Genomic DNA, 23,214 nt, shown 5'->3' with positions numbered 1-23,214 from the left:
AATATGCTTTACTTCTAACCAATTAGAGTATGAATCAATAACTACCAAATAACTTTTCCCAGCAAAAGAAAAAATATCAAGACCCAACCTTTCCCAGGGACGATCTGGTAGAGGGTAAAGATGCAGGGTCTCTTTTTGTTGTTTTTTACTGTTCATTTCACAAACCCTACATTTCTTATTGAAAGACTCAATATCTCTACCCATGCCACGCCAATAAAATACCTGCCGAGCTCTAGACTTTGATTTATCTATTCCTACATGACCCTCATGAAGAAGTTTTAGCATCTCAACTCTCAGAGAATGAGGCACGACTATTTTTCCTGAAAATACTAGCAGCCCATTTACACAAGACAAACTATCTTTTAACTTAAAGTAGTGTCTAATAAAATCTGGCACTTTTTGTTTACTTTCTGGCCAGCCAGTATTACAGAAATACACAACTGTTTGTAACTCTAAATCATTTTCTAATTCTTTCTTGAATTGAGCCTTACGCGAATCTGACATTGGAATATTTTTTTCTATGCAGTGAACAGCAAAATCAAATTCCCTATCTGACTTTAAACCATTTTGACGCAAAAACGCCCTAGACAACGTGTCAGCAATGTATAAGTACTTTCCAGGCTTATACACCACCGATAAATTATAGTTAAGAAGGCGTAACCTCATTCGTTGTAGTCTTGCTGAAATAACTGCCAAATCTTTTTTAAAGATGGACTCTAAAGGTTTATGGTCTGTATTCACCTTCACATCTAAACCATATATAAAAAAATGAAACTTTTGTATGGCAAACACGATTGCGAGCATCTCCTTTTCAATCTGAGCATACTTCTGCTCAGTTGGATTCAGGCTTCTCGAGCAAAAAGCAACTGGATGACCATCCTGCAAAAGACATGCCCCCAACCCATCTTTAGAGGCATCAGTCTCTATCTCAATTTGTTTTTTTGAATCAAAATATTTTAACACTGGTGCAGACGTTAATAGCTGCTTTAGTTGCTTAAGAGATTGCTCGCAACTGTCACACCAAACAAAGTCAACATCCTGTCGAGTCAATTCTCTCAAAGAAGCTGTCACCCTTGACATACTGGGTACAAATTTTCCCAAATACTTAGCCATACCTAAAATTCTCAGCAAATCAGATTTATTTTCTGGTCTTGGCATGTCAACAATTGCCTGAATATAGGATCTATTTGGTTCAACACCTTTCTTTGAGTAAATTTGTCCCATAAATTTGACAAACTTAGACTTGAACTGGATTTTTGAACTATTAAATTTTATATTAAACTTCAGGGCTCTTTCAAGAACCAATTGCAAGTTTTGATCATGTTCTGCCTCATCTTTTCCTGTTATAATTAAATCGTCAAAATAAAGACCTACTCCTTGTAAATCACCAAAAATTTCAAAATTTTTACGTTGAAATACTTCAGGAGCAGAGCTTATTCCAAATGGCAACCTGACAAATTTATAACGACCGAAAGGAGTGCCAAAAGCGGTATAATTGGAACTTTCCTCATCTAACTTAACTTGAAAATACCCATCCTTCATATCCAAAACACTGAAATATTCTTTATTACATAACTTAACAGCTATTTCTTCTGCTGTTGGTATCAAAAAATGTTCTCTTTGAACAGCTTTATTTAAGTGTTTTGGATCTAAACAGAGCCTCAAATCACCATTGCTTTTCTCAACTATTACTAGTGGATTCAGCCACTCAGTTGGTTCCTCCACTTTTTTAATAACTCCTTGTTTATCTAACTGTTCAAGTTTTAGTCTCAATCGCTCATACAAAGTCTGAGGTACCCGTCTGGGTGGCTGAATATGTGGTACACTGTCAGCTTTCAAAGTAATGTGATGCTCTTTGGGAAATTCTCCTAACCCATCAAATACTGAGTCATAAATTTTTAGAACATCACTCAATGATTTGAAAATAACAGACCCAAATCCTGTTTCAACATTTTGGCTAACACTTGCTAATCTTTTTAGTAATTTCAACCCAATGCAACCAGGCAAACCAAGCAAGGGCATTTGATTGTCAGTGTCAACAACAATAAACTCAACTAAAGCCTCTCTACAGCCAACTTTACATAATAATTTAACTTCTCCCTTTGGTTTTAGTCTAAAGCTGTCACTTCCATATGACACAAGAGAGACTTTGGTAGGTTTCAACTTATGCTCTAATTTACATGACTTTAAAATGTCCAAGGTCAAAACACTCACCTCTGCCCCTGTGTCTAGCTTGAACTGAACATTACCTTGATTTGGGGCTTCACTTTGCACTAAACACACTTTTTGGCACCACACTGTTTCCATGTTTTCAGCTTTCTTTTTTACTGCACCAACTTGAGACAAAGAGTCTACAAAGAACTCACATTCATCACCACTTCCATGACCATCATTATCTGAACTCCTCTTCACAGATATGTCTTTTTCCAGCTCATAAACTTTCTTCTTGTTACCACCATAACTTTTCTTATTTCTTTTTTCTGGATCACTCAAACAAACTGAAGCAAAATGGTTGCGTCCCTGACATTTTGCACATGTTTTGCCAGTGGCAGGACACCTAGCATTTCTAAAATGTTTGTAACCACAGTACTTACAATCTATTTTGTTTAAATCAGGACTGGAATTCAATGACTGGCGCCTTACTGCATCCACAAGCACAGGTTCTTGCAACACTTTAGCCTGAGATCTACTTATTTCAGTAGCACGGCAAAACTCTACAGCCTTGTTTAAAGTAAGCTTTGACTCCCGCAAGAGCCTCTCTTGAGTACCTTTATCTTTTATCCCCATAACAATGCGGTCTCTGATCATGTCATCAGTGTCTTTATACAAAGTAGACTTAATAGCCTTCCTAAGCTCAGTCAAGAAACTATCAAAAGGTTGTCCTTCTTGCTGCACAATACTATTGAATTTGTACCTTTCAAAAATAACATTGGCTGTTGGAGCACAATAATCATTGAACCTTTTTTTAATGGCTTCTAGTGATTTTGCTTCTTCCTCAGAATAAGGAAAAGTATTATGCAGTTCCAGTCCATCGTCTCCTACGAAATTCAGGAACACTGCAATCTGTGTTTCTTCCGGTTTTGATTTCAATCCTGAAGCTGTCATAAATACATCAAACTTTTGCGAGAATTTTTTCCAGTTCTCTGCAATATGGCCATCTAACACAAGGGGCTCTGGGGGCTTAAACAAGTTTTCCATCTTTTCTAGTTGTCCCGGTAAAACTAGGAGCATATAGGAGCAACACAAGGGGGTTCCTACAAGTGTCTAACTGTCCACACCTGACACCATGTTTTATCTTGTAATAATACTAGCAATTTCCAAGATAACTTTATTATGTACGGGAGTACAAGGAACACAACTTAACGACCATGCAACTTATGCTTAACTAAACCTAACCTTAAAACCCTTGCCGCCAGCTCGCACTATCTGCTATGCTGGTTGCATAAACTACCAGACATCGCATTGAGAAAACAAGTTCTGCTGATAGGCCAACTTGGATCTGTTGTGATGTCAAATGCCAACTTGTCACTTGGCTTTTGTTTTGTTGTGTCAAAAAAATTAACATGCAGCTAAAATAATTGTATTTTTATTACAATAGTCTAATAATTGGTGAAGATTATACACTGAATTCAAGTAAATGTATATTTTTCAATGGTCATAATGATCACAACGCCTGCTAGCCCAGGTAAGATTACAATGACAATTAGGCAATTTTATACCTAACTTATATAATCTTTGCTGATGCATCACTTGTATAAATGACTAAAAATTTGTCTAGTCTGACAATTTTTTAAGGGTGGTTCAACTAACAAATTGGGCCTATTTCACAGATCTGTATCCTGTATATGCTGAATACTTCACTACTTTTCCATGTGGATGAGAAAATATAACTTTTATGAAGAAATTGACCTAAGCAAAGAACAAATTACCCACTAAGAAGATTGCAACATATCAATCAAGTTGAAGAGTGAAATGGTGTGCAATGGGATCAACTACTTACATTAGAACCGTGAATAAAAAAGCAAGGTTTAAGGTCAGTATAGTGATTTTACTTAAATTAACATTAAAATGAAAACTAATCCACACAAATATACAAATCCATCTGTAGACCAGTTCTAGACTACGGACACTTACTTAGAGCAAACGCTACTGACAAAACTAAAAGATACACTCAGACTACAGAACAGATTGCTCTAAGACTAATAACCAAAATAAGACACTCAGAAAACCCACTACACAACCCATCCAACCAACTTCTCTACGAACGTACCAACCTGACCAAAATACAGACAGACTTATACAACTACAAAACAAATGAAAAAATAATCCAAACAACTGGACAATAATAAACCCACTGTGCATAACAAGACAAACCAGACAATCCCGTTACTTCTTTCCCACTGCCACCCTACTAGAGCACTTTGACTACTTTTTTTTTTTTTGTAAATAAATTGTAATTGTAAATAATTAGAATAAGTTAACATGTATGCTAAAACTATAACAAAAATCCCACTGTAAACATAGGCAGAAAGACCAAGTGGTCCATAGCCTTTTTTCTATTGAAAATAAAGATTATTTATGCCCGATTAACATGCCCTGCAGGTCTCCAATATCACCGTGTGTCAAAAGCATGACCAACTAGAACACCACATAATCCCAACCGTGCAGCATAATAAAAAAATATTTATTCTCAAATAAAACGAAATGGGTTGGATTTAGGTATAGGCAAGTAAATTGAAACTTATAGTAATTTTTAATGCTCAAAATTATTCCGTCATAAAAAATGTGGGTTTCTATTTAAAAAACTTGAGATTTTTCATTTTTTTTAGTGGCAAGTTTATGATTTTTTTTTGACGACCCTGTATACAAATGAGTCATTACGCACCCTCAGTTTAATAAAACGATCCTTTATTTACAATAACCCAAAGTTTCATTGCAAAATGAAATACGGTTTTAACATAGTACAAAAATATGTTGAGCGTTGCAACTGTCACTTTTTTGGAAAAACATCAAATATTTCGAAAACGGCTAGAGATAGGCATAGGGCATTCTATACAAAAGTTGGTCAGAATTTTGTGAGGAATCCAAATATGTAATAATATATAGGGTGTTCTATTTAAAATAAGAAAGTTGTGATCGACTTCCGGTATAAACAGAAGTGCAACCATCTTGAAAATATTTTAGTTAGATTGGGCATGCCCACATCAGTATCCTGCCAAATTTTCAAAACTCTCCTATTTATACTTTTTCCAATATCAATCGATGTCTTTCGTCGTGGGACACCCTGTATATGAAAACTAATGCATTTTTCATTATTGTTTTATGTTTAATAATTACCATTGTACACTTTAGTAATCGGCATTGCTCAACATTGAGTTAATATGTATTATACAATGTCTTGAATGTGATGAAATGGAAGGGACTTAAGCCTAGTTTATAAAGCAAAATTTTAGTTATATTATTAATATTAGGACTAAGAATAGAATCAATGCTTATGACCAAAGTAGTTTATAAAAAAATAATTTAAATTTAGTATTAGTTATAACTGAATTCACTTAAAAACCAAAATTTTCTTATGGCTAATACTAAAATTAAATCTTTTTGCCTTTTTTGCACCTGCAGTATGGTTAACCTGGCATTGACATGAATATTATCACAAAAGTTATAGTTTTTAGGTACATGATTTTATTAACTTTTTCATTTTTGTTTTGGGTTCCGGCTTCAAGAAAAAGGATTGCAGCTACAAGCTACAACTTTTTATGAAATATTTACTATTTATGTACTGGCACTTGTCAGTCTATATGTCATGTAATAACCTCCATAAACTTATCATTTATAAACACCTTCAATTTTTACAGTGAGTACTAATACCTACTAATACTTAAACTAAATTTTAAAGTGGGCTTTACTTTTTGCAAAAACACTTGGAACCTTATTTTTATAGGAGGTTTTGGATTCTACAAACAATCTTTAACATATTTCATGCAACATACTCCATACTGATATTCAATTGTTTTCAAACAAATGTCAAATACACTTTTCAAAATCATAGGTCCTACAACTTTTACTTAGAAAAATTGAAAAAAAATAAAATCAGCTGTTCAAAATGAACTCTATGTACTGTTACAATAACCAAGACCGTTTATTATCATTTTACATTTTTTTCAAAAATGTCATCAATAATTTTTGGGGATGTTAATCTGATTTATTGGAAAATTATTGGTGTCAAATTATCAATATTTACAGGACAATTGTGGTACAAGTTGCATGGAACATATTTAGAATTGTTTGTTTCTAGAATCCAAATTATACAATAATAAAGAAGTGTTGCCATTTAAAAGATCAAAAATATTTTAAATACCCAGTTTTTGGGCCCTGTATAATTCCAATTCATATAACACAAGCAGCGGTTAATAAAATTACAAACATAGAGGTCTGAGAATTTTTGTGAAAAGTTAGTCTTTTTAATTTTATTGAACTTAGGCAGCATGCATGTTACAAAAGCACTGTATGTAGTGTTATCTAAATGCATGTTTGAAGGAACAGTAATAATCTAATTCATATAAGTGTCAATTCTTCAGATCAAATGATGGCTATGAAATTACTTACATGATTCAACATTTGCTTATCTAGTACCGTGATTGTAAAGCAAACTCGATGTATTGGCATTGCTATCTCAGAAAGCTTTAGTTAAATGGAGGCAAAATTGCGCATTTTATTGCTAAATAATTTGGTAAAAAAAAATTCATAAAAGTTTTATTACATCCGGATATATCGGACAAAAACCGGAAAACGCAAATTTCTATTTTATTTATTTACCACTTTAATCAATGGCACCTTCTGGAGGCACTTTTTTATGCTCTTCAAGAAAATAGTTTTAGTTTTCAGCTCAAACATTACTTTTTTAGATACCAACGTCAACTTCAAATTATCAAATACGGACCTCAACTTTTTATTTCATTTTTTAGTAGCCACAGACCTTGTGAAAGTAATAATGTGTCACACTTGTCAAAAAACTATACCTAGTGTACTCATATTATGTACTTGGTATTTTAAGATTTTTTAAAAAATTAAGCAATTGAAATTGATATGTTGTCATAATGGGTAGATAATTTAGTTTTAATTAATTTAATAATTAAGTTCATTGCTCCTTCGAAAAAGAGAGAGAGTTTCTTACGGTACTTTTCATTTATTTACAAAAAAATATGTTTTTGGTTAGTTATTTATTTTTCAGATACTCACATGTTTGAATTCGAGTTTTGATGAAACAGCTTAATCATATCAAACTAAATTATTTACTCATTATGATAACATATGAATTTCAAATTCATAGTTGAAAAAAACAAATACCTAAGTACACTAGGTATAATTTTTTGACAAGTGTGGCACATCATTATTTTCGGTAGGTTGGTAGCTACTAAAAAAACGAAATCGAAAGTCCCGGTCCGTATCTTAAAATATTAAGTGGATGATGGTATCTAAAAAACGAAATGTTGTAGCTAAATACAAACATCATTTTCTTAAATAGCATAAATTAATGCCTCCAGAAGGTGCAATTGATTTTCCAAAATAATCAATAATAAAGTGGAAAAAAATAAAATAGAAATTTGATTAGTTGTTTTTGTTGGATATCTCCGGATGTAATGAAAATTAAAAAAAAAAAATTTTACCGAATTATTTAGCAGTAAAATGCGCAACTTTGCCTCCATTTAACTAAAGCTCTATCAACTATACTTTCTGAGATAGCAATGCTAATGCATCTAATTTGTAACACCCTGTATTTGTGCAGCTGCAATGTTTTTTTTTAACAATCCAATACTTAAGTTCAATTTTTTTCAGTTCAAATTCTGCTGATTAAGCCATCTTCCATCTGTTGTTATGTCAACTAAAGTTCGAATTTGTCACTTTGTTTTTGTTATTTATGTTATGTCAAATAGATTCCCATGCAGCTAAAATAGTTATATTTGTAATTTTAATACAATATTTCAATAATAGTTGAAAATTAGACAATAAAATCAAGTAAATGTATATTTTTTGAAGGACATAGAGCCTGCTGGTCTAAGTAAGATTACAATACCAATTTCAAACTTAACCTAGGTATTTAACCCTGCTGATGCATGATTACTACACATTTTTCTCGTCTGGTAATTTTTAAGTTGTTGTGCTCGAAGTAGGGTGTGTAATGAATATCCTCAATTGCTTAATAATTCCATTTTTCTAATTTTGGCATATAAAGTGACACTTTTCAAAACTGATTAGAGTGACAAAACGTTTTACTTTATGTAACTAGTTACATAAAGTATCACTTTATGTAACTAGTTATGAAAAGTTCATTTCATCACTCCCTGTTTTTATGCATTTCCGTAGAAACATATGGGCGACATCCATCATAACATGTCGTTGTCACTGTTTATACAAGGTGCTATGAAAGTGAATATTTGTGTTAAATCACTTTAAAAGATGGTTTTTACCGCTTTTTGGTCAAAATTAGAAAAAATTATGTATGCAACACGTTTCGAAAATGTCTTATTGTGTAACTCATTCAAATTGTAGGACCTCGCTGCGCTCGCCCTACAAACATTCATTCGTTACACAAAATCGATCTTTTCGTAACTGGTTACATAAATAGCTATTAATCACAACTTAATAACTAATGAATTTGTAACAAAGTATTCAGTAGTTCAGTCCTTGTAAAAACGTGCCAATTCGGAATCATTCCCCCAAATTGAAATCTTTATTTTTCCCGGATGACATCCATCAATTCCCACACAAGTGCGTTCCGTATAAACATAACATAAGTATAGTACAAGTAGCAAATTAGGCCTATCTTACAGATCTGTATCTGGTATATGCTGAATACTTCACTACTTTTTCATGTGTTTGAGAAAGTATAACTTTTATAAAGAAAATGACTTAAACAAGGCTCAAATTACCCACCAAGAAGTACTACATTAGAACAGTGCATAAAAGAGCAAGTTTTAATGTTAGTTAACTATTTTTACTGAAATTGACATTAAAATGAAAAGCATTGCAGTTTTACGTTAACACAATAATCTTAACAATAATCATCATTATTTACTTTGCTAAATTGCATTATTGAACGTCAAATCAATATGTATTATATTTAGTGTCTCTAATCTAAAAGCATGTTTAAAGTATAGTAATAATGAGGTAGTTTGCAGTGAGTACAAATGATGAACTCAAGACACCGCTTGTATGAGACATCTTCTATCTTATGAGTACTATGATTATAAAGCTAACACCTTTGTGCAGTTGCAGTGTTTTTAAAATCAAGTAAATTCTTCTGATTTTTTAGATAATTTGATTATTCAAGCTATTCCCTTTCTATAAATAATATCTCAGATAGACAGGAATTAACATTAAGGTTGATTTGATTATTTTAATCAGAATAAACTATTTGGGAAGCTACAAAAGGTATTTTGTAAAACTGTGACAGTCCAAATTTTCTATGTTTTATAATGTAACATCCTGTATATTATTGAATTTTTGAATTTACTCATTGATTGATTGATCAGGAAGACTTGTTGCATCTAGCGTGCACCGTTTTGTGATTTGTGTTTATTATAAGCTATGTGATAATATATATCAGTTTTAATTTAGGCTGGGCAATTTTTTTTAAAACAAAAATTAGAAATGTTTTCTTTTTGTTTTGACTATGCAGGGTGGAGCATAAATTTGTGGCAGATAAAATATGGGTATTTTTAAATAGAACCACATTTTTTAATACATTTTAAATTCTACACTTAATTCTTAAACTTTTACTTTATATACAGGGTGTTACAAATTCGATGCATTAGCATTGCTATCTCAGAAACTATTGTGGTAAGAGCTTTAGTTCAATGGAGAAGTTGCGCATTTGATTGCTAAATAATTTGGTAAAAAAAAAATCAAAACATTTTATTACATGCGGAGTAAATTCCAAAATAATCATTAATAAAGTGGTAAAAAACAAATAGAAATTTGACTTTTTCGGTTTTTGTCGGAAATCTCCGGATGTTATAAAAAGTTCATTTAAAATTTTTTTTAGGTATTCAGCTGAAATCGGTTAAAACACGTTGACGTTTTTTATGTTCTTGTCGTAATATTATTTTCTTTGTTTCAGATATTCTCCCGGTGAAGCGAGATGTATAAAAAGTCGTACAGGGGAACGCTGGAATTCTTATTTATTTTAGTAATATACTAAAGATTGGGGCGCGGGTTGTGTGTAGTTTTATTTGCTATTTCGATTTGCTGTTATGTCATATGCAACATTTTCCTATCCACAATATTTGGCCGCATAATTTGTATTTAATGTCCGACTAAATGGGGATGTATTACAAGAATTATCATTCCTTTAAATGTCAATCTACGCATGGCGAACTGAGTAACTGTGCAGAAGTTGACATTGAAATTGAACCACACCAGCAATCAGTCATTAATATCTATCAAACGTACGGTCTCATAGACACTGTTTCTGAAATGTGTAATAAAAATCGTATATTTTATTAATATGCATGTAACCTACATTTTCGAAAAAGCTGTGTTTTGATACACTTCAAATACAAAAGATACATATAAGAAGCATGCATTTAAAATACTCCCATGCACATACACAATACATATAAAGACAACATTGCACATGTATTGTTTTCCAATTTTGGTCAGCGTTAGAAGAAGAAACAGAGAAAGCAAATTGATAATAAAACTACATTTTACCAAACAGTTAAAAACATCCTTCTCCTGAAGCAGCTCTTCTACTTCATTCAAAATGTCATTCGAACTGATCGGCAATTTTAATTCCAATGCTTCCAAATGTGCCAAATTATTATTTGATGGATAAGATTCGTTTGTTTCAGCACCATCAGATAATTTATTGAAAATTTGTTTCAATAAGTCATAGTTTTTATCAAGTTTGTTATTAATTTCCATTAGTTGGTTTTCATGGTCTTTTAATATTCTTCTTTGTTTAACTAAATATTCTAGGGATTGCTTGCCCATTTTCTCTAGGAAAATAAAAAATACATCAACACAACCAACCAATTTACGAAAAGGGACATAACCTAGGACATGACAGCTTTAAAAACTTGCTATATTTGCAACCTACAATAAACTATATGGTAAATGCCCTAAAAAACCATCTATTTCGATTAGGTTAAACTGTTCAATTTAAACAAATTCCTTTTGGATTTTTTTTATGATGTGGTTGGACTGTCAAATTCAAAGTTCACAACACAACATAAAATTAGTAACCTATAAATTGCAAACATCTGGATAGAGTTAAGGGATTCTTGCCTGTGCTAACATTATCAAGTTTATTGTTTGACATACCAATATCGTGATTTTCATTTCCTAACGGACCTCCTGGATAAGGCTGATCATTGTGTTTCAATTGGGCTGGGTGTTGGGCTTCTCCATGAAGATTATTTAGAGGTCCTGTAAAATTATATATTTTAGAACTGCTGCTTTTCAAATACTTTTTTATTGAGAAAAAATCTTTAATAAAAAATTATAGTAAGGTTTACCTTCTTTGGTTTTCTCATTTTTTGGTCTGCTGACAACAGGACTGGCATCTGATCTATGCAGCTCAAATGTCTTATTATTTTTAGCAACTGTAAAAGTAAATAAGTTTTCTAGTACACACTTTATATAATATAAACAAAAAATGTAATTAGGTACCTTTATTTTTATTAAAAGTTGGAAAATTATCCAATGACGCTTCATCACTTTCTTCACTGCTTGAAAAAGTCCTTTTCTTTCTTTCCCTTGTAGGCGGTAATTCATTTAGCTGTTCTATGTCACTAATGTCTGATGTAAAGCAAGCCTTTGTGGCTTTTGAATTTGCAATCGCAAAATTATCGAACAGTTTTTGACTCATTAAAAGAATGGAAAAGCTTTTCCACTCTGAAGATGGATTTTCTTGAGCTTTAATAGCTCTTTCTAATTTTGTTCTGTCATAAGGTGGGTAATATGATTTTGAATTATCATCAAAAAGCCACTTTTTTGGCAACACTTCTACTTCTTCACTCTCTACAAACTTGGCCACAACCCAAACCATTCTAAAAAGTAAATAAAAACATAGAATACATAACTACATGTTTTATCAATATGTACCAGTTTAAAAACATCTATGGAATGCAGTAAAATAACAATAACAATAAAATAAAACTGCATTATTATTTCTGGATAATTATTAAGATTATTTATTTTTTAAATCCGTATAATTTATAATATATTATAAGTAATACAGATTTATATACTGGCATATTAATTCTTATACATATCATTAATGATGAAGTAGTGGATAGACTACAAATTTATTACCAAAAGGTAAACGAACTAATTTGCACTCTATTTCTGTTAATGGCCAATGACACAGTAGAACATCTAAGGTGTTAACTTCAAATATATTTAGGTTTGATGACTTGCATGGTTTATCAAAAAAAATTGATTTGTTATTGTATTTGTGACCTATGCATACAGGTTCATTATTTTTAGCTGAAAATGCAAAATTTCTTATTTCAATGACAGTTTTGTCCTTTAACAAGAAACAACAGTCAACTGACAATGATAGTTTTATTCCTTTCCAAGAAACTGATTTATATTCAGGCCCTTTGCAGCCTATTGGTAAGTTTGCACTATTGTGTGACTGGCTAAATTGTGGACTATCAAAACTTTGAATATTTTTATGCAAATCATTAGACCCATGATAAGAATGTGCTTCACTAAGTCTGAAAATAATTTGAGACAAGGGATTTCCAGGTTTTCGCAAAAGATTTTTTAACTTCTGTAAATAGTTTTCAAATTCAAAATTTTTCAATGCTTCCAAAACAACGAACATCATCAACAAGATGCAGAAGATTATGAAAGTTGTGAGAAAGGAATTCAGGACCATACAAGTTCTTAACCATTTTAACAAAGTGGATCAATAGCTCTTCTGCATAATCTGTAAATGAGTGACATAACTTTGAAGAAGACAATATCCTCATTGCTACAGACAAAGTCAAAAAGTTTTGATATTTTTGTTTTGAAATAACTCCCTTCAATGCAAAGGAACTTGTATAAAATGAAAATTGCCGGAACTCAGTAGCTTTCCATCGTTTCACTTCTGAAAGACTTCTTGGACTTCTAACAAATTCTGATGGTAGGTACTGAATAAAAGACATCAAGTTTTTAGAAATAGTTTCAATGCTAGAGGGCGAAAGTTTATGTGGAGGTTTTCCAAAGCACCATGTACCACAAACAATTTTTTTAACAACACCTAAGGCAACTAAGTGCATATAATCCAATGGCAATTCTTTAATAATGTCAATATTTGGAATTTTAACAAGGCTTGTATAACCTGTATGATATTCAATATTTGTCTGATTTACAAATTCATTGTGGATTCTTTTATTAAATTTTAAGGAAGGAAAACAAATCCTATCCTTTTTATATTCCCCTTCTTGAGTACATTTTGTACAATAATAATAACCTGAATGCCCTTTAATATATAAAGCTGAAGCTTTTGCAACAGCATCCATACAAAACATTTTAACTTTAAATTTATATTTTTGACCAAAAAAATCTAAACCATTTGATGTTAAAGAAATAGCCTCATTTACAAAATCTAACATAAATTCATTAAAATTATTTGGCTTGGTATACCCGTGATAAATTCCAATTGGAAATACAACTTTAGAACATTTAAGTAAAGTAATGGATCCCAAAATAGGATATAACTGGCTTGAAGAGCTTTTTGTTAGTGGGATACCATCAATGTTAATAGAAACTTCCACTACTTCATCTGGAAGCAAAGATTTGCAGTGAAAAATCTGTTCCAAGGACTTTTGAATACCTATGTGGTAATACCTGCCAGGTTCAACAGACCTAACTTGAATGCAGGTGGGAGTTTTCAAAAATGTTCTTGGATCTTTAGGAATACTTTTTAAACTGTCCTCTGAATTAGTAGGAAAGTTAGATAAAACATTTAACAAATCTTTTAAAGCATTATGAGTTATTTTGTGAGTGACCGCCCAGTGACGTAACGTATTTAAAGTACTGCAAGAATCTTCACTTTGAGAAGTTAAGGCTAGGCCAAACCAACGCGTTCAATTTGCGTCCGCGGTGGCGTGCACGGTGGCGATCACTGCACGTGCAAAAGTTGTGTACACCGTCGCGTCTGAGTTCTGCGTTCGCCAGCCTGGAGTCACGTCATTCAATACAATGCTCTCTGATACAGATAGTGAAATTGAAGAAATTTTACTTTTGTCTACTCTCATTGACGAAGAGGAACAAGAAAGGTAAGTACGACACAATCATTTACGAAGATATTGTGCCAGTTAAGTAGATACTATTGTAAGGTAATGTCTATTATGCTATATTTTTTTCAGAAAAACAAGAGTATGGGTACACACTATAAATGAAACCAGAGAAAGGGAAGGTGAATTCCATACCTTGCACTGGCAATTACGTGAAGATGAAAAGCGATTTTACATTTACTATAGAATGACGATTGAAAGCTTTGATAATCTTTTGAATATGATAAGAGACTCTATTAAAAAAGAATTCACAAATTATCGCAATCCAATATCACCAGTAGAACGACTGTGTATAACCTTAAGGTAAGTAATTATATTATAATATATAAAACACGGCGATAGGCTGACAACCTGTCACGTTTAACAGTGTTCGATATGTCAACCGTGGGTGGCGTCTCATCAACACTCGGGTTGTCATCCGAGGGGTGATGTGATGTCATCTCTGCTCACCCCAATAGGGAAAAATGGGCGTGAATTATATATATTACTGAATGAATGAAAGGTTTATTTTTATAATCAGAAACAATAATAATTACCAAATGAATTAATTATAGGTTACTCAACATTACTACTATCATCACTTGTGAAATTTCTGAAATATACTGAAACATCTTGTGTAGACCTATTGGTGATAGGAGAACGTTCACGAATGTGTGCTAGTTCTTGTTCCATTAATAGTTTTGCCATTTCAAACTTGACCAAAGCTTGTCTTTCTGCCGAGAATTTTTTTATAGTCTTAGCATATCCGAGGCAAATATGATCTATATCATCATAGTTTGGTTTCGAAGCACTCCGATTTTGAAGGTAATTTAATACTGAAGACGTGGTTGATCCAACGTTTGGAGAAGCATGTGTTCTTCTGGACCTGGCTTGTGAACCAATAGTAGAAGTATTATCTGATGTAGGCATAGAACGATTATCAAAACTTGCTTCACTTTCTATTTCTTTCTCTGTTGTATTTGCTGTAGTATTCTGGGTTTCCGTAGAGCTCAACATAGTAGCACAGTTATTACTAGAAGGTGCATCCAAGTGTGGGAGTGAAAGGACAATGACTGACTCAGTAGTCTCTATTGTTGGAGATGGCTCATGTAAAATGTCTTGCGTTAAGAGCGAATTATCTGAGTTAATTGTTTGTGTATCATTTAGGTAGAGAACGTTTGAATCCGTGGGGGTTAGCTGAAAATAGCGCTTAAATATGGACATCTGATTTGCCCATGGCCAAGTTCTGTAACGGTCCAATTGCTTTGCTTTTTGCCCTGTATGAGTTTGTTCGGATCTTAGGTGCTTGGTGTAACAGTCTTTCAGGCTTTTCCATCTCTTTTTTAAAGTTTCACCTGTAAATGATAAGTAAAATTTAATATTTGTTACAGATATTTAGCAACTGGAGATACCTACAAAACAATCGCACATAGTTTTAGAGTTGGGTTTTCTACAGTTAGCTCTATTATAAAAGAGGTGTGCACAGCTATTTGGGACAAATTGCAACCAGAATACCTACCTGAGCCAACAGAAGAAATTTGGGAAGCTTCTGTACGAGACTACAACAATCTTTGGGGGTTTCCAAATTGCTTGGGCGCCATCGATGGCAAGCACGTAACTATTAAATGTCCAAGAAATAGTGGATCTGATCATTTTTCATATTTAAAAAAGTTTTCAATAGTTCTGATGGCAATAGTAGACCCACATTACAAATTTATTACAATTGATGTTGGAGCATACGGAAAAAACAGCGACGGTCGTATATTCGAAGAATCGGCTGTAGGGCGTCGCTTAGAACAAAGAACAATGAATGTCCCACAAAACAGACCGTTGCCTGGTTGCCAGGAATCACTTCCATGTGTACTAATAGGAGATGAAGCTTTTGCGTTAAGTCCATATTTGATGCGCCCTTTTCCATATCGGCAATCAAGAGACGACCTCAGATTGACTACGTATAATAAACGACTCTGCAGAGCAAGGCGAGTAGTCGAAAATTGTTTCAGAATACTAGCTCAAAAATGGAGAATTTTCCACAGACCCATGGAGGCAAAAAGGTCAACGCTTACTGTAATTGTAAAAGCTGCGTGCATTTTGCACAATTATTTGAGATCAAACAGTCGAAATGTGCACTATGATAACACTCTTTTGACACCAGTTACTGAACAGCCAAATGCCTTCATAGCAATGCAAAATACAAATCATAGAAGTGCTAACTATGCTTTTAATATTCGTGAACAATATGTGAGATATTTCAATCCATAAGGATTTGTATAGAAACTTGTATCTATAATTAATGTTCTGTTACTTTATTGGAATAAATCTAGTTTTATAATCAAGTGTAGTTTTTAATGTAGGTAAAATATAATATTAGTAGGTACTTACCACTTATTCCATATCTCCTTCCTATTTCATCCCACACCTGGTCCTTCTTTCTATTATTTTTATAATCGCAATGAGAAGTATCATATAGCACTGGGTTTTTGTGAACCTCATTTATAATTTGTTCCGCTTCCATATTAAAAAACACAGTTTTTAATAGCTGCGTGCGGCGTCCTAACGCAGCAAGCACGATCTGATCGCCACCGCTGCGTGCAGACGCTGCACCGGACGCCGCGGCCAATCAGAGGACGCCTCGGTGTGAACACGTCGCTACAAGTTCGCATCTAACAACTGATCGCCACCGTGCACGCCACCGCGGACGCAAATTGAACGCGTTGGTTTGGCCTAGCCTTTATATTATTTTTACATATTGAAGGTTCCGTTGATATTGTATGCAATGAAAGTGGAGTACTGAAATTAGATTCAAGATTAGCTTCAACAGTAATATCATCCGAGTTTGAGTCAGTCAGTATCTACAGCAGTATTATGATTTAAAAAAGAATCATAATCTGAAAGAGTTTCGAAATTGGCAGTATCACTTTCAGAAGTCGGGGACAATAGTCTTGTGTTCTTGTTTGTGTTAATTTCTGATATACTATGGTTGGTATTAATATTACTGCTTATAACATCAGAAGTGGTATTGTTTGATGTACTGGTACTAGCAGTAGTGGAGCTACAAACTTCAGTCACAGAATAACTGCTGTAGACTAAACTTTGCACTGATTCAACTTTGTCATTGTTTGATCTTGAGCAAAGATCACTATTAACTAAGTTAAGAACTTCATTCCGTTCTTTCCTAAGGTGTCTGTATCAAGTTCTGTTTCTTATCAGCTGGGGTTTAGGTTTGTTTATGAGTTTTTTAATAGGAAGCATGTCTGATGCCGTTAGCAATACCATAAAAAGTAGGGTTAGAATTGAAATAATACTTTTATACTTATCTTATCAATATTTGCAACACAGCACACAAAAGATGGTTTCTGGCGAAAGAGAAATGTAATTCCACAAACTCAAATCAAATACTTGCTACTAAACGTTATGTAGTATTCGAAAATAAAAACTCGACACACAATTATCCGCGGCGTCGGTTATTGTGCCTTTACTTTCCACACGAAACGTACGTGACGTAACACGTGACTGTCGGCTCTCCGTCTCCGTCCCGCTAAAATGTCATGAATGTCAAGTGTCACAAAGACAATTCGTGAATTGTCAAAATACGAAAATAAAAAAATTCGTAATTTTCAAAGTTTTCGTTTTTCGTTGGTTAACACAACAGTACAACACTCATAATTGGTATATGTGTTGGTCAGAGACAACCACACATAAATGTTCTGACTGGTTATGAACAACAACTAGTATTTGGGATATTCACAGGATAGTATATGAGTATTACAAAGTGAATATTTTGTTAGTAATATTCTTGTTTTAATACAAACCGAATATTATTTTAAAATTCTCTAAGAAATATTCCTCGAATAATTGAATTCATGTTTAAATATACAAAATATTCGTCTAATATTCAATGAATGTTCAGATATACAGTGTGGAACAGCCAAATGGAATAAATTCGATAACGAATAAATGAGAGCGTGTTGGGAAAAACGCTTGGACATGTCGATTTGTATTTTTAGATGCGCATTTATTAAAAAAAATAAAAATTATATAGGGTGTGTCATGTGACAGTGGCCGATACCAACTTTCTTATTTTAAATACAACTCCCTGTATATTATTAGTTTTTTGGATTCTTCAGAAAATTCTAGACATAATTCATGTACAATGTCCCATACCTATCTTCAACTGTTTCGGAAATATTAAGTGTTTTCAGATGTATTACAACAATTAACATTAAAAAAAGGAAATTATTTTATTTCACATATAATGTAAAAAAAAAACAAAAAAACATTAATTTCAATGTAAGAGATGTTCAAAATCTTCGTGAAAATAAGTATTGAGTGTAATGTAGCGAATTTGTGAAATAAAATAATTTTCTTTTTTTAATGTTAATTATCGTTGTGTGCAACATCTGATGACATCTGTACTCAACTCTATGAGTTAGAAAGTACAGATGGCGTTCCAAAATCTAGGAACAGCACTATTAATGCCGCATCATTCGGTAAACACCGATCTGATTGGTTGAAAATGGTGAGGTTTTGTTTTTTGTTTATCAATCCCAATCCTCTGACCGGTTTCGCCGTATTCTTTGGTTATCAAGCCCTATAGCCTCTCTGATGAGCCGTAATACAGCGAAACCGGTCAGAGGATTGGGATTGATAAACAAAAAACAAAACCTCACCATTTTCAACCAATCAGATCGGTGTTTACCGAATGATGCGGCATTAATGGTGCTGTTCCTAGATTTTGGAACGCCATCTGTACTTTCTAACTCATAGAGTTGAGTACAGATGTCATCAGATGTTGCACACAACTATCATTTCTGGCATCCAGTTGACTATACTGGAACGAAGGTTTTGTTCTTTGGTTATCAAGCCCTATAGCCTCTCTGATGAGCCGTAATACGGCGAAACCGGTCAGAGGATTGGGATTGATAAACAAAAAACAAAACCTCACCATTTTTAATGTTAATTGTTGTAATACATCTGAAAACACTTAATATTTCTGAAACAGTTGAAGATAGGTATGGGACATTGTACATGAATTATGTCTAGAATTTTCTGAAGAATCCAAAAAACTAATAATATACAGGGGTTTGTATTTAAAATAAGAAAGTTGGTATCGGCCACTGTCACATGACACACCCTATATAATTTTTATTTTTTTTAATAAATGCGCATCTAAAAATACAAATCGACGTGTCCACGCGTTTTTCCCAACACGCTCTCATTTATTCGTTATCGAATTTATTCCATTTGGCTGTTCCACACTGTATATAACCCGTTTAGAAGATGCAATGAATATTCTATGAATATCGAATGTTAATAAGGCAGGGGTAAAGTGACCATAATTTTTGAGGTTCAATGACGGACAAAAGAAAAAGAAGCGCCGCAGACGAAAAATTTTAAGGTGCCACGCCAAAATATTTCAACTTACCAGGGCAGAGTCAAACAGTTACAGATACAAAGATATTACTAAAAATTAATTTTGAACTTCAAAAAGAAACGGAACTAAAAGCGGTTAATATTTTCACTTAATGATCATGTGCATGCGGCGGCGCAAAGGCAAAACAAAACATTCTACCTAACCCCATTTGTTTTTCCTGCCGGAAGAACGCTAAACTGCGCAATTAATCACGAGAAGATGACTACAAATAGTTAATGGAAGAAATTCAAATTTTCAAAGCTTGCCGCTAGATGCCGCCACATTTCGAGTAAAATTATGCAGGGCAGTAGAATGAATGATTAATCGATCGAATGAATGATTATAATGGTCATTTAACAAGCTATTTTATCATTAATTTGTATAAATCCATAAATACTTGAAATACGGACGTTAAGACGGACAAATATTAATGACGGACCCACTTCTTCAATGACGGACTGTCCGTCACAATGACGGACGTATGGTCACTTTAGTCAGGGGGCTGCTTATACCTGGGGGGTAATTGTGTAACGTTTTGAACGTCGGTCGGTAAGAATTATACGTCATTTTTGAAGTTTAATATGGAACAAATTTCAAAATGACGTATAAATCTTACCGACCGACGTTCGAAATGGTTACACAATCAGCCTTACCCCTGTTTCGAAAAGATCGTCGGTCGGGCATATTGAAACAAAAAATCATGAAAATTTACTTTTATTCATTAATTTTGATGATGACACAAAACAAAATATTATACATAATTATACTATACATTATGTATAATATACCAGGTGTCCAAGAGCACCCTGGACATAGGAGATTAACATGGGAAAACATTTTTTTGCGCCTGTACGGTTGATTTGATTGAAAAATCAAAAGTATTAATGAAAGTTGTAGTACCTATCACGGACTAGTTTTCTGTATTTTTTTCAGATCTCTAACTTGAGCCCTTTCGTCGTAAAACACGAACAAAAATGAGAAAATTTAAACTTTTGGCCTGCACTGTATAGGCGGTTGTCGGGCAACGGGTAAACAGATCATTGTTGCTGGTACGGTTGCTCGACAACCGCTTATACAGTGCAGGTAAAAAGTTAAAATTTTCGCATTTTTGTTCGTGTTTTACGACGAAAGGGCACTAGTCCGTGATAGGTACTACAACTTTCATTAGTACGATTTTTCAATAAAATCAACCGTACAGGCGTAAAAAAATCAAAACCGTTTTCCCATGTTAATCTCCTATGTCCAGGGTGCTCTTGGACACCTGGTATATATTATGTATGTATATATTAATTTAACAGTAATCTTCTCGGATTTGCCGAAAATTTGTCTATGACAGTCTTTTCAATAAACTCACTGTTGTCTTTTAAATAATTGCGATGTACGCTCATCAAACATAAACCCGTAAGCCTTTCTTCACCCATGGTGCTTCTAAGCCACGTTTTAACTCTTCGCAGCGTACTGAAGGACCGTTCTACGGTCGCCGTGGTGCATGGGATAGTGCTTAAAATAATTAATGCCTTTCTGACAGCAGGGTAAAAAATGTTGGCTTCGTTGAACAGATCAACTACTTCTATGTCCCTTAATTGATCATCTGATAAAGCCTTCGTCACCCATAAATTATGCCAAAGGTTCAGTTCTCCGGTGATATCCAGGTTATAAAATTCTTGGAATGATTCTGCGTTTTTGTGTAGGTCTGTAATGCTGGTTTTTGTCATATACAAGGGATGTAGCCTGCTTAAAGCAAACGCCGGAGTATTTTCTTGGGAGAATCGAATATTCAATGATGAAATGAGTGAATCAATGATTGGTATTATCAGGGAACGCCGCCAATATTCGTTATCATTGTCTGATGGCGGATTACTTCTATGTGTTTGCTTGTGAGCAAGACGTGGAACCGAAATTTCAAATGTTCAAATCCATTGCAACAGCTCGTGCTTTTTGAAGTATTTCATTACTTATTCTATATATAGGAAACTCGCGGTCAATTCTGAAAATGTCCTTGATATTTTTGATGTGTTCCCCTACCGAGATCATGTCGATCGATTTCGCTTGCAGTGCGTTAACTACTGGTTCTAAAACTGCTGAATATTTGGCAATTGTTTGTAGAGTAACAATAAACACTGGTTTTGTAACGGCTGAATGCAACTGATATGCAGATTTTCTGGTGGCATAATTTCCCTCTACGGATAACGTTTCTAGAGATTTCACAAGCTCTGAAAAATGCTGAGAAAACTTTCTGATTGATTTATATTTTTCGGACCATCTCGTCTCACATAATCGTGATAGGTTTGGAGCGTAGTTTCGACGTGTAGTCGATTCCCTGAAAAACGTTATAACATCCTTTACAGTGGCGACAGTATTTCTAATTTCTGGCACTGCGTTCGCATCATTCACAACAAGGTTGAGTTTGTGACTTGAGCAATGAAAATATAAAGCACGAGGATATTTTTTTCTCAAAATGGCTTGTACGCCACCCTCTTTCCCTGCCATTGTAGAACAGCCATCGAATCCAAACCCTACGCAATCTTCGGTTGAGAGGTTAGAACTAATTAAGAAATTGTCAATTGCTTCGGCAATTGCGGAAGCATTTTGTGCTTTTAGTTCAACGAACCCTACAAATTCTTCTCTGATTTTCCTTTTGCTTTCGTCGTAGAGCCGCACGCCTATTGACAGTTGTTCTTTCCCAGATACGTCTGCTGTTTCATCAGCTAAGACTGCGTAAGCCATGGTCTTCTGAACCTCACTAATTATATTCTCCTTAATAACTTCGCCACATAAATTTATCAATTCGTTTTGTATTTTTGGCGATGTGTAAACTGCATTGCGACGGCACTTTTCCAGTGATACTTTAATTTGTCGTCCCCTGAATTGATTCTCAACTTCAATAAATCTAATAAAACACCCTCATCTGCTTGTTTGCCCCTAAGAGGCATATCATGTGTACCGCAAAATACTATACAAGAAATAATTGATGACAATATTTGTCTGTTTTCATCGATTGCTTTTTGGTGTCCACTTTGCAGTTGGATGTCTACAGGAACATTGTCAAGAAAATTTTTTGCAGCATTTGTCGCCGTTTGGTGAAGGTTGGTCGTTGCATGCTTTCGGCAGTCTTCATGCATATTTTTGAACTTTATATATGGCCTGACCATAAACGATCCCAAAATTCTTCTCACAGTGCTAATGGGCGGAGGGAACAAAACACAATGCTTACAAAGAGCACCTTTTATTCGCTTGGAATATACTAGCCATGGTGAATATTGATCCAACCAAGCATGATTAAATTTTCTTTTTAAATGGCTTGCATCACTTTCAAAATCGTAATTTCTGGGCGGGATCCAAGGATTTTGTAACAACTCCCTCTTCTTTTCCGTCGATAGCTGGGTAGCCAACCCAACATAACGACCCAGATCATTTTCATGATAGCCATCGTCCACTATAATTTCAAGATCGACGTTGACGTCATAAGTTTGTTGGGATGTCGATGGAGAAGAATAGTCGGCAACAGATATATTAACAGGTTCT

The 23,214-nt window shown here is 33.9% G+C and overlaps 1 protein-coding gene and 2 long non-coding RNA genes across 3 annotated transcripts in view; 2 read left to right on the top strand and 1 right to left on the bottom strand.

The window, feature by feature from the left end:
- Positions 1 to 23,214, top strand: part of LOC145738483 (uncharacterized) — a 144,082-nt gene that overhangs the window by 28,718 nt on the left and 92,150 nt on the right. The gene's annotated exons all lie outside the window — the stretch shown is intronic.
- Positions 3,541 to 10,219, top strand: LOC145738481 (uncharacterized). The gene is made up of 3 exons (XR_014180768.1): positions 3,541 to 3,685; positions 3,831 to 4,033; positions 10,124 to 10,219. It is a non-coding gene; the product is annotated as an uncharacterized LOC145738481 (long non-coding RNA).
- Positions 11,196 to 12,040, bottom strand: LOC145738476 (uncharacterized). Its single transcript, XM_081993327.1, has 3 exons — positions 11,677 to 12,040; positions 11,523 to 11,609; positions 11,196 to 11,433 (listed from the first exon to the last, which is right to left on the bottom strand). The coding sequence occupies exons 1-3, from the start codon at positions 11,873 to 11,875 to the stop codon at positions 11,243 to 11,245; spliced, it is 477 nt and encodes a 158-aa protein (XP_081849453.1). The 5' UTR covers positions 11,876 to 12,040; the 3' UTR covers positions 11,196 to 11,242.

This window comes from Ips typographus, linkage group LG15 (genome assembly GCF_016097725.1).
Source record: "Ips typographus isolate SLU linkage group LG15, UJ_Ityp_2.0, whole genome shotgun sequence".
NCBI lineage: Eukaryota > Metazoa > Arthropoda > Insecta > Coleoptera > Curculionidae > Ips > Ips typographus.
The sequence above is the reverse complement of the archived record's forward strand: the minus strand, read 5'-3'. Positions and strand labels throughout refer to the sequence as shown.

Coding starts and splice junctions, on each gene's coding strand:
- LOC145738476 (XM_081993327.1), bottom strand. CDS start 11,875: ATGAGTCAAAAACTGTTCGATAATTTTGCGATTGCAAATTCAAAAGCC. Junction 11,610..11,676: donor AACTTTTAATAAAAATAAAG/GTACCTAATTAC, acceptor TTACTTTTACAG/TTGCTAAAAATAATAAGACA. Junction 11,434..11,522: donor AAATGAGAAAACCAAAGAAG/GTAAACCTTACT, acceptor ATAATTTTACAG/GACCTCTAAATAATCTTCAT.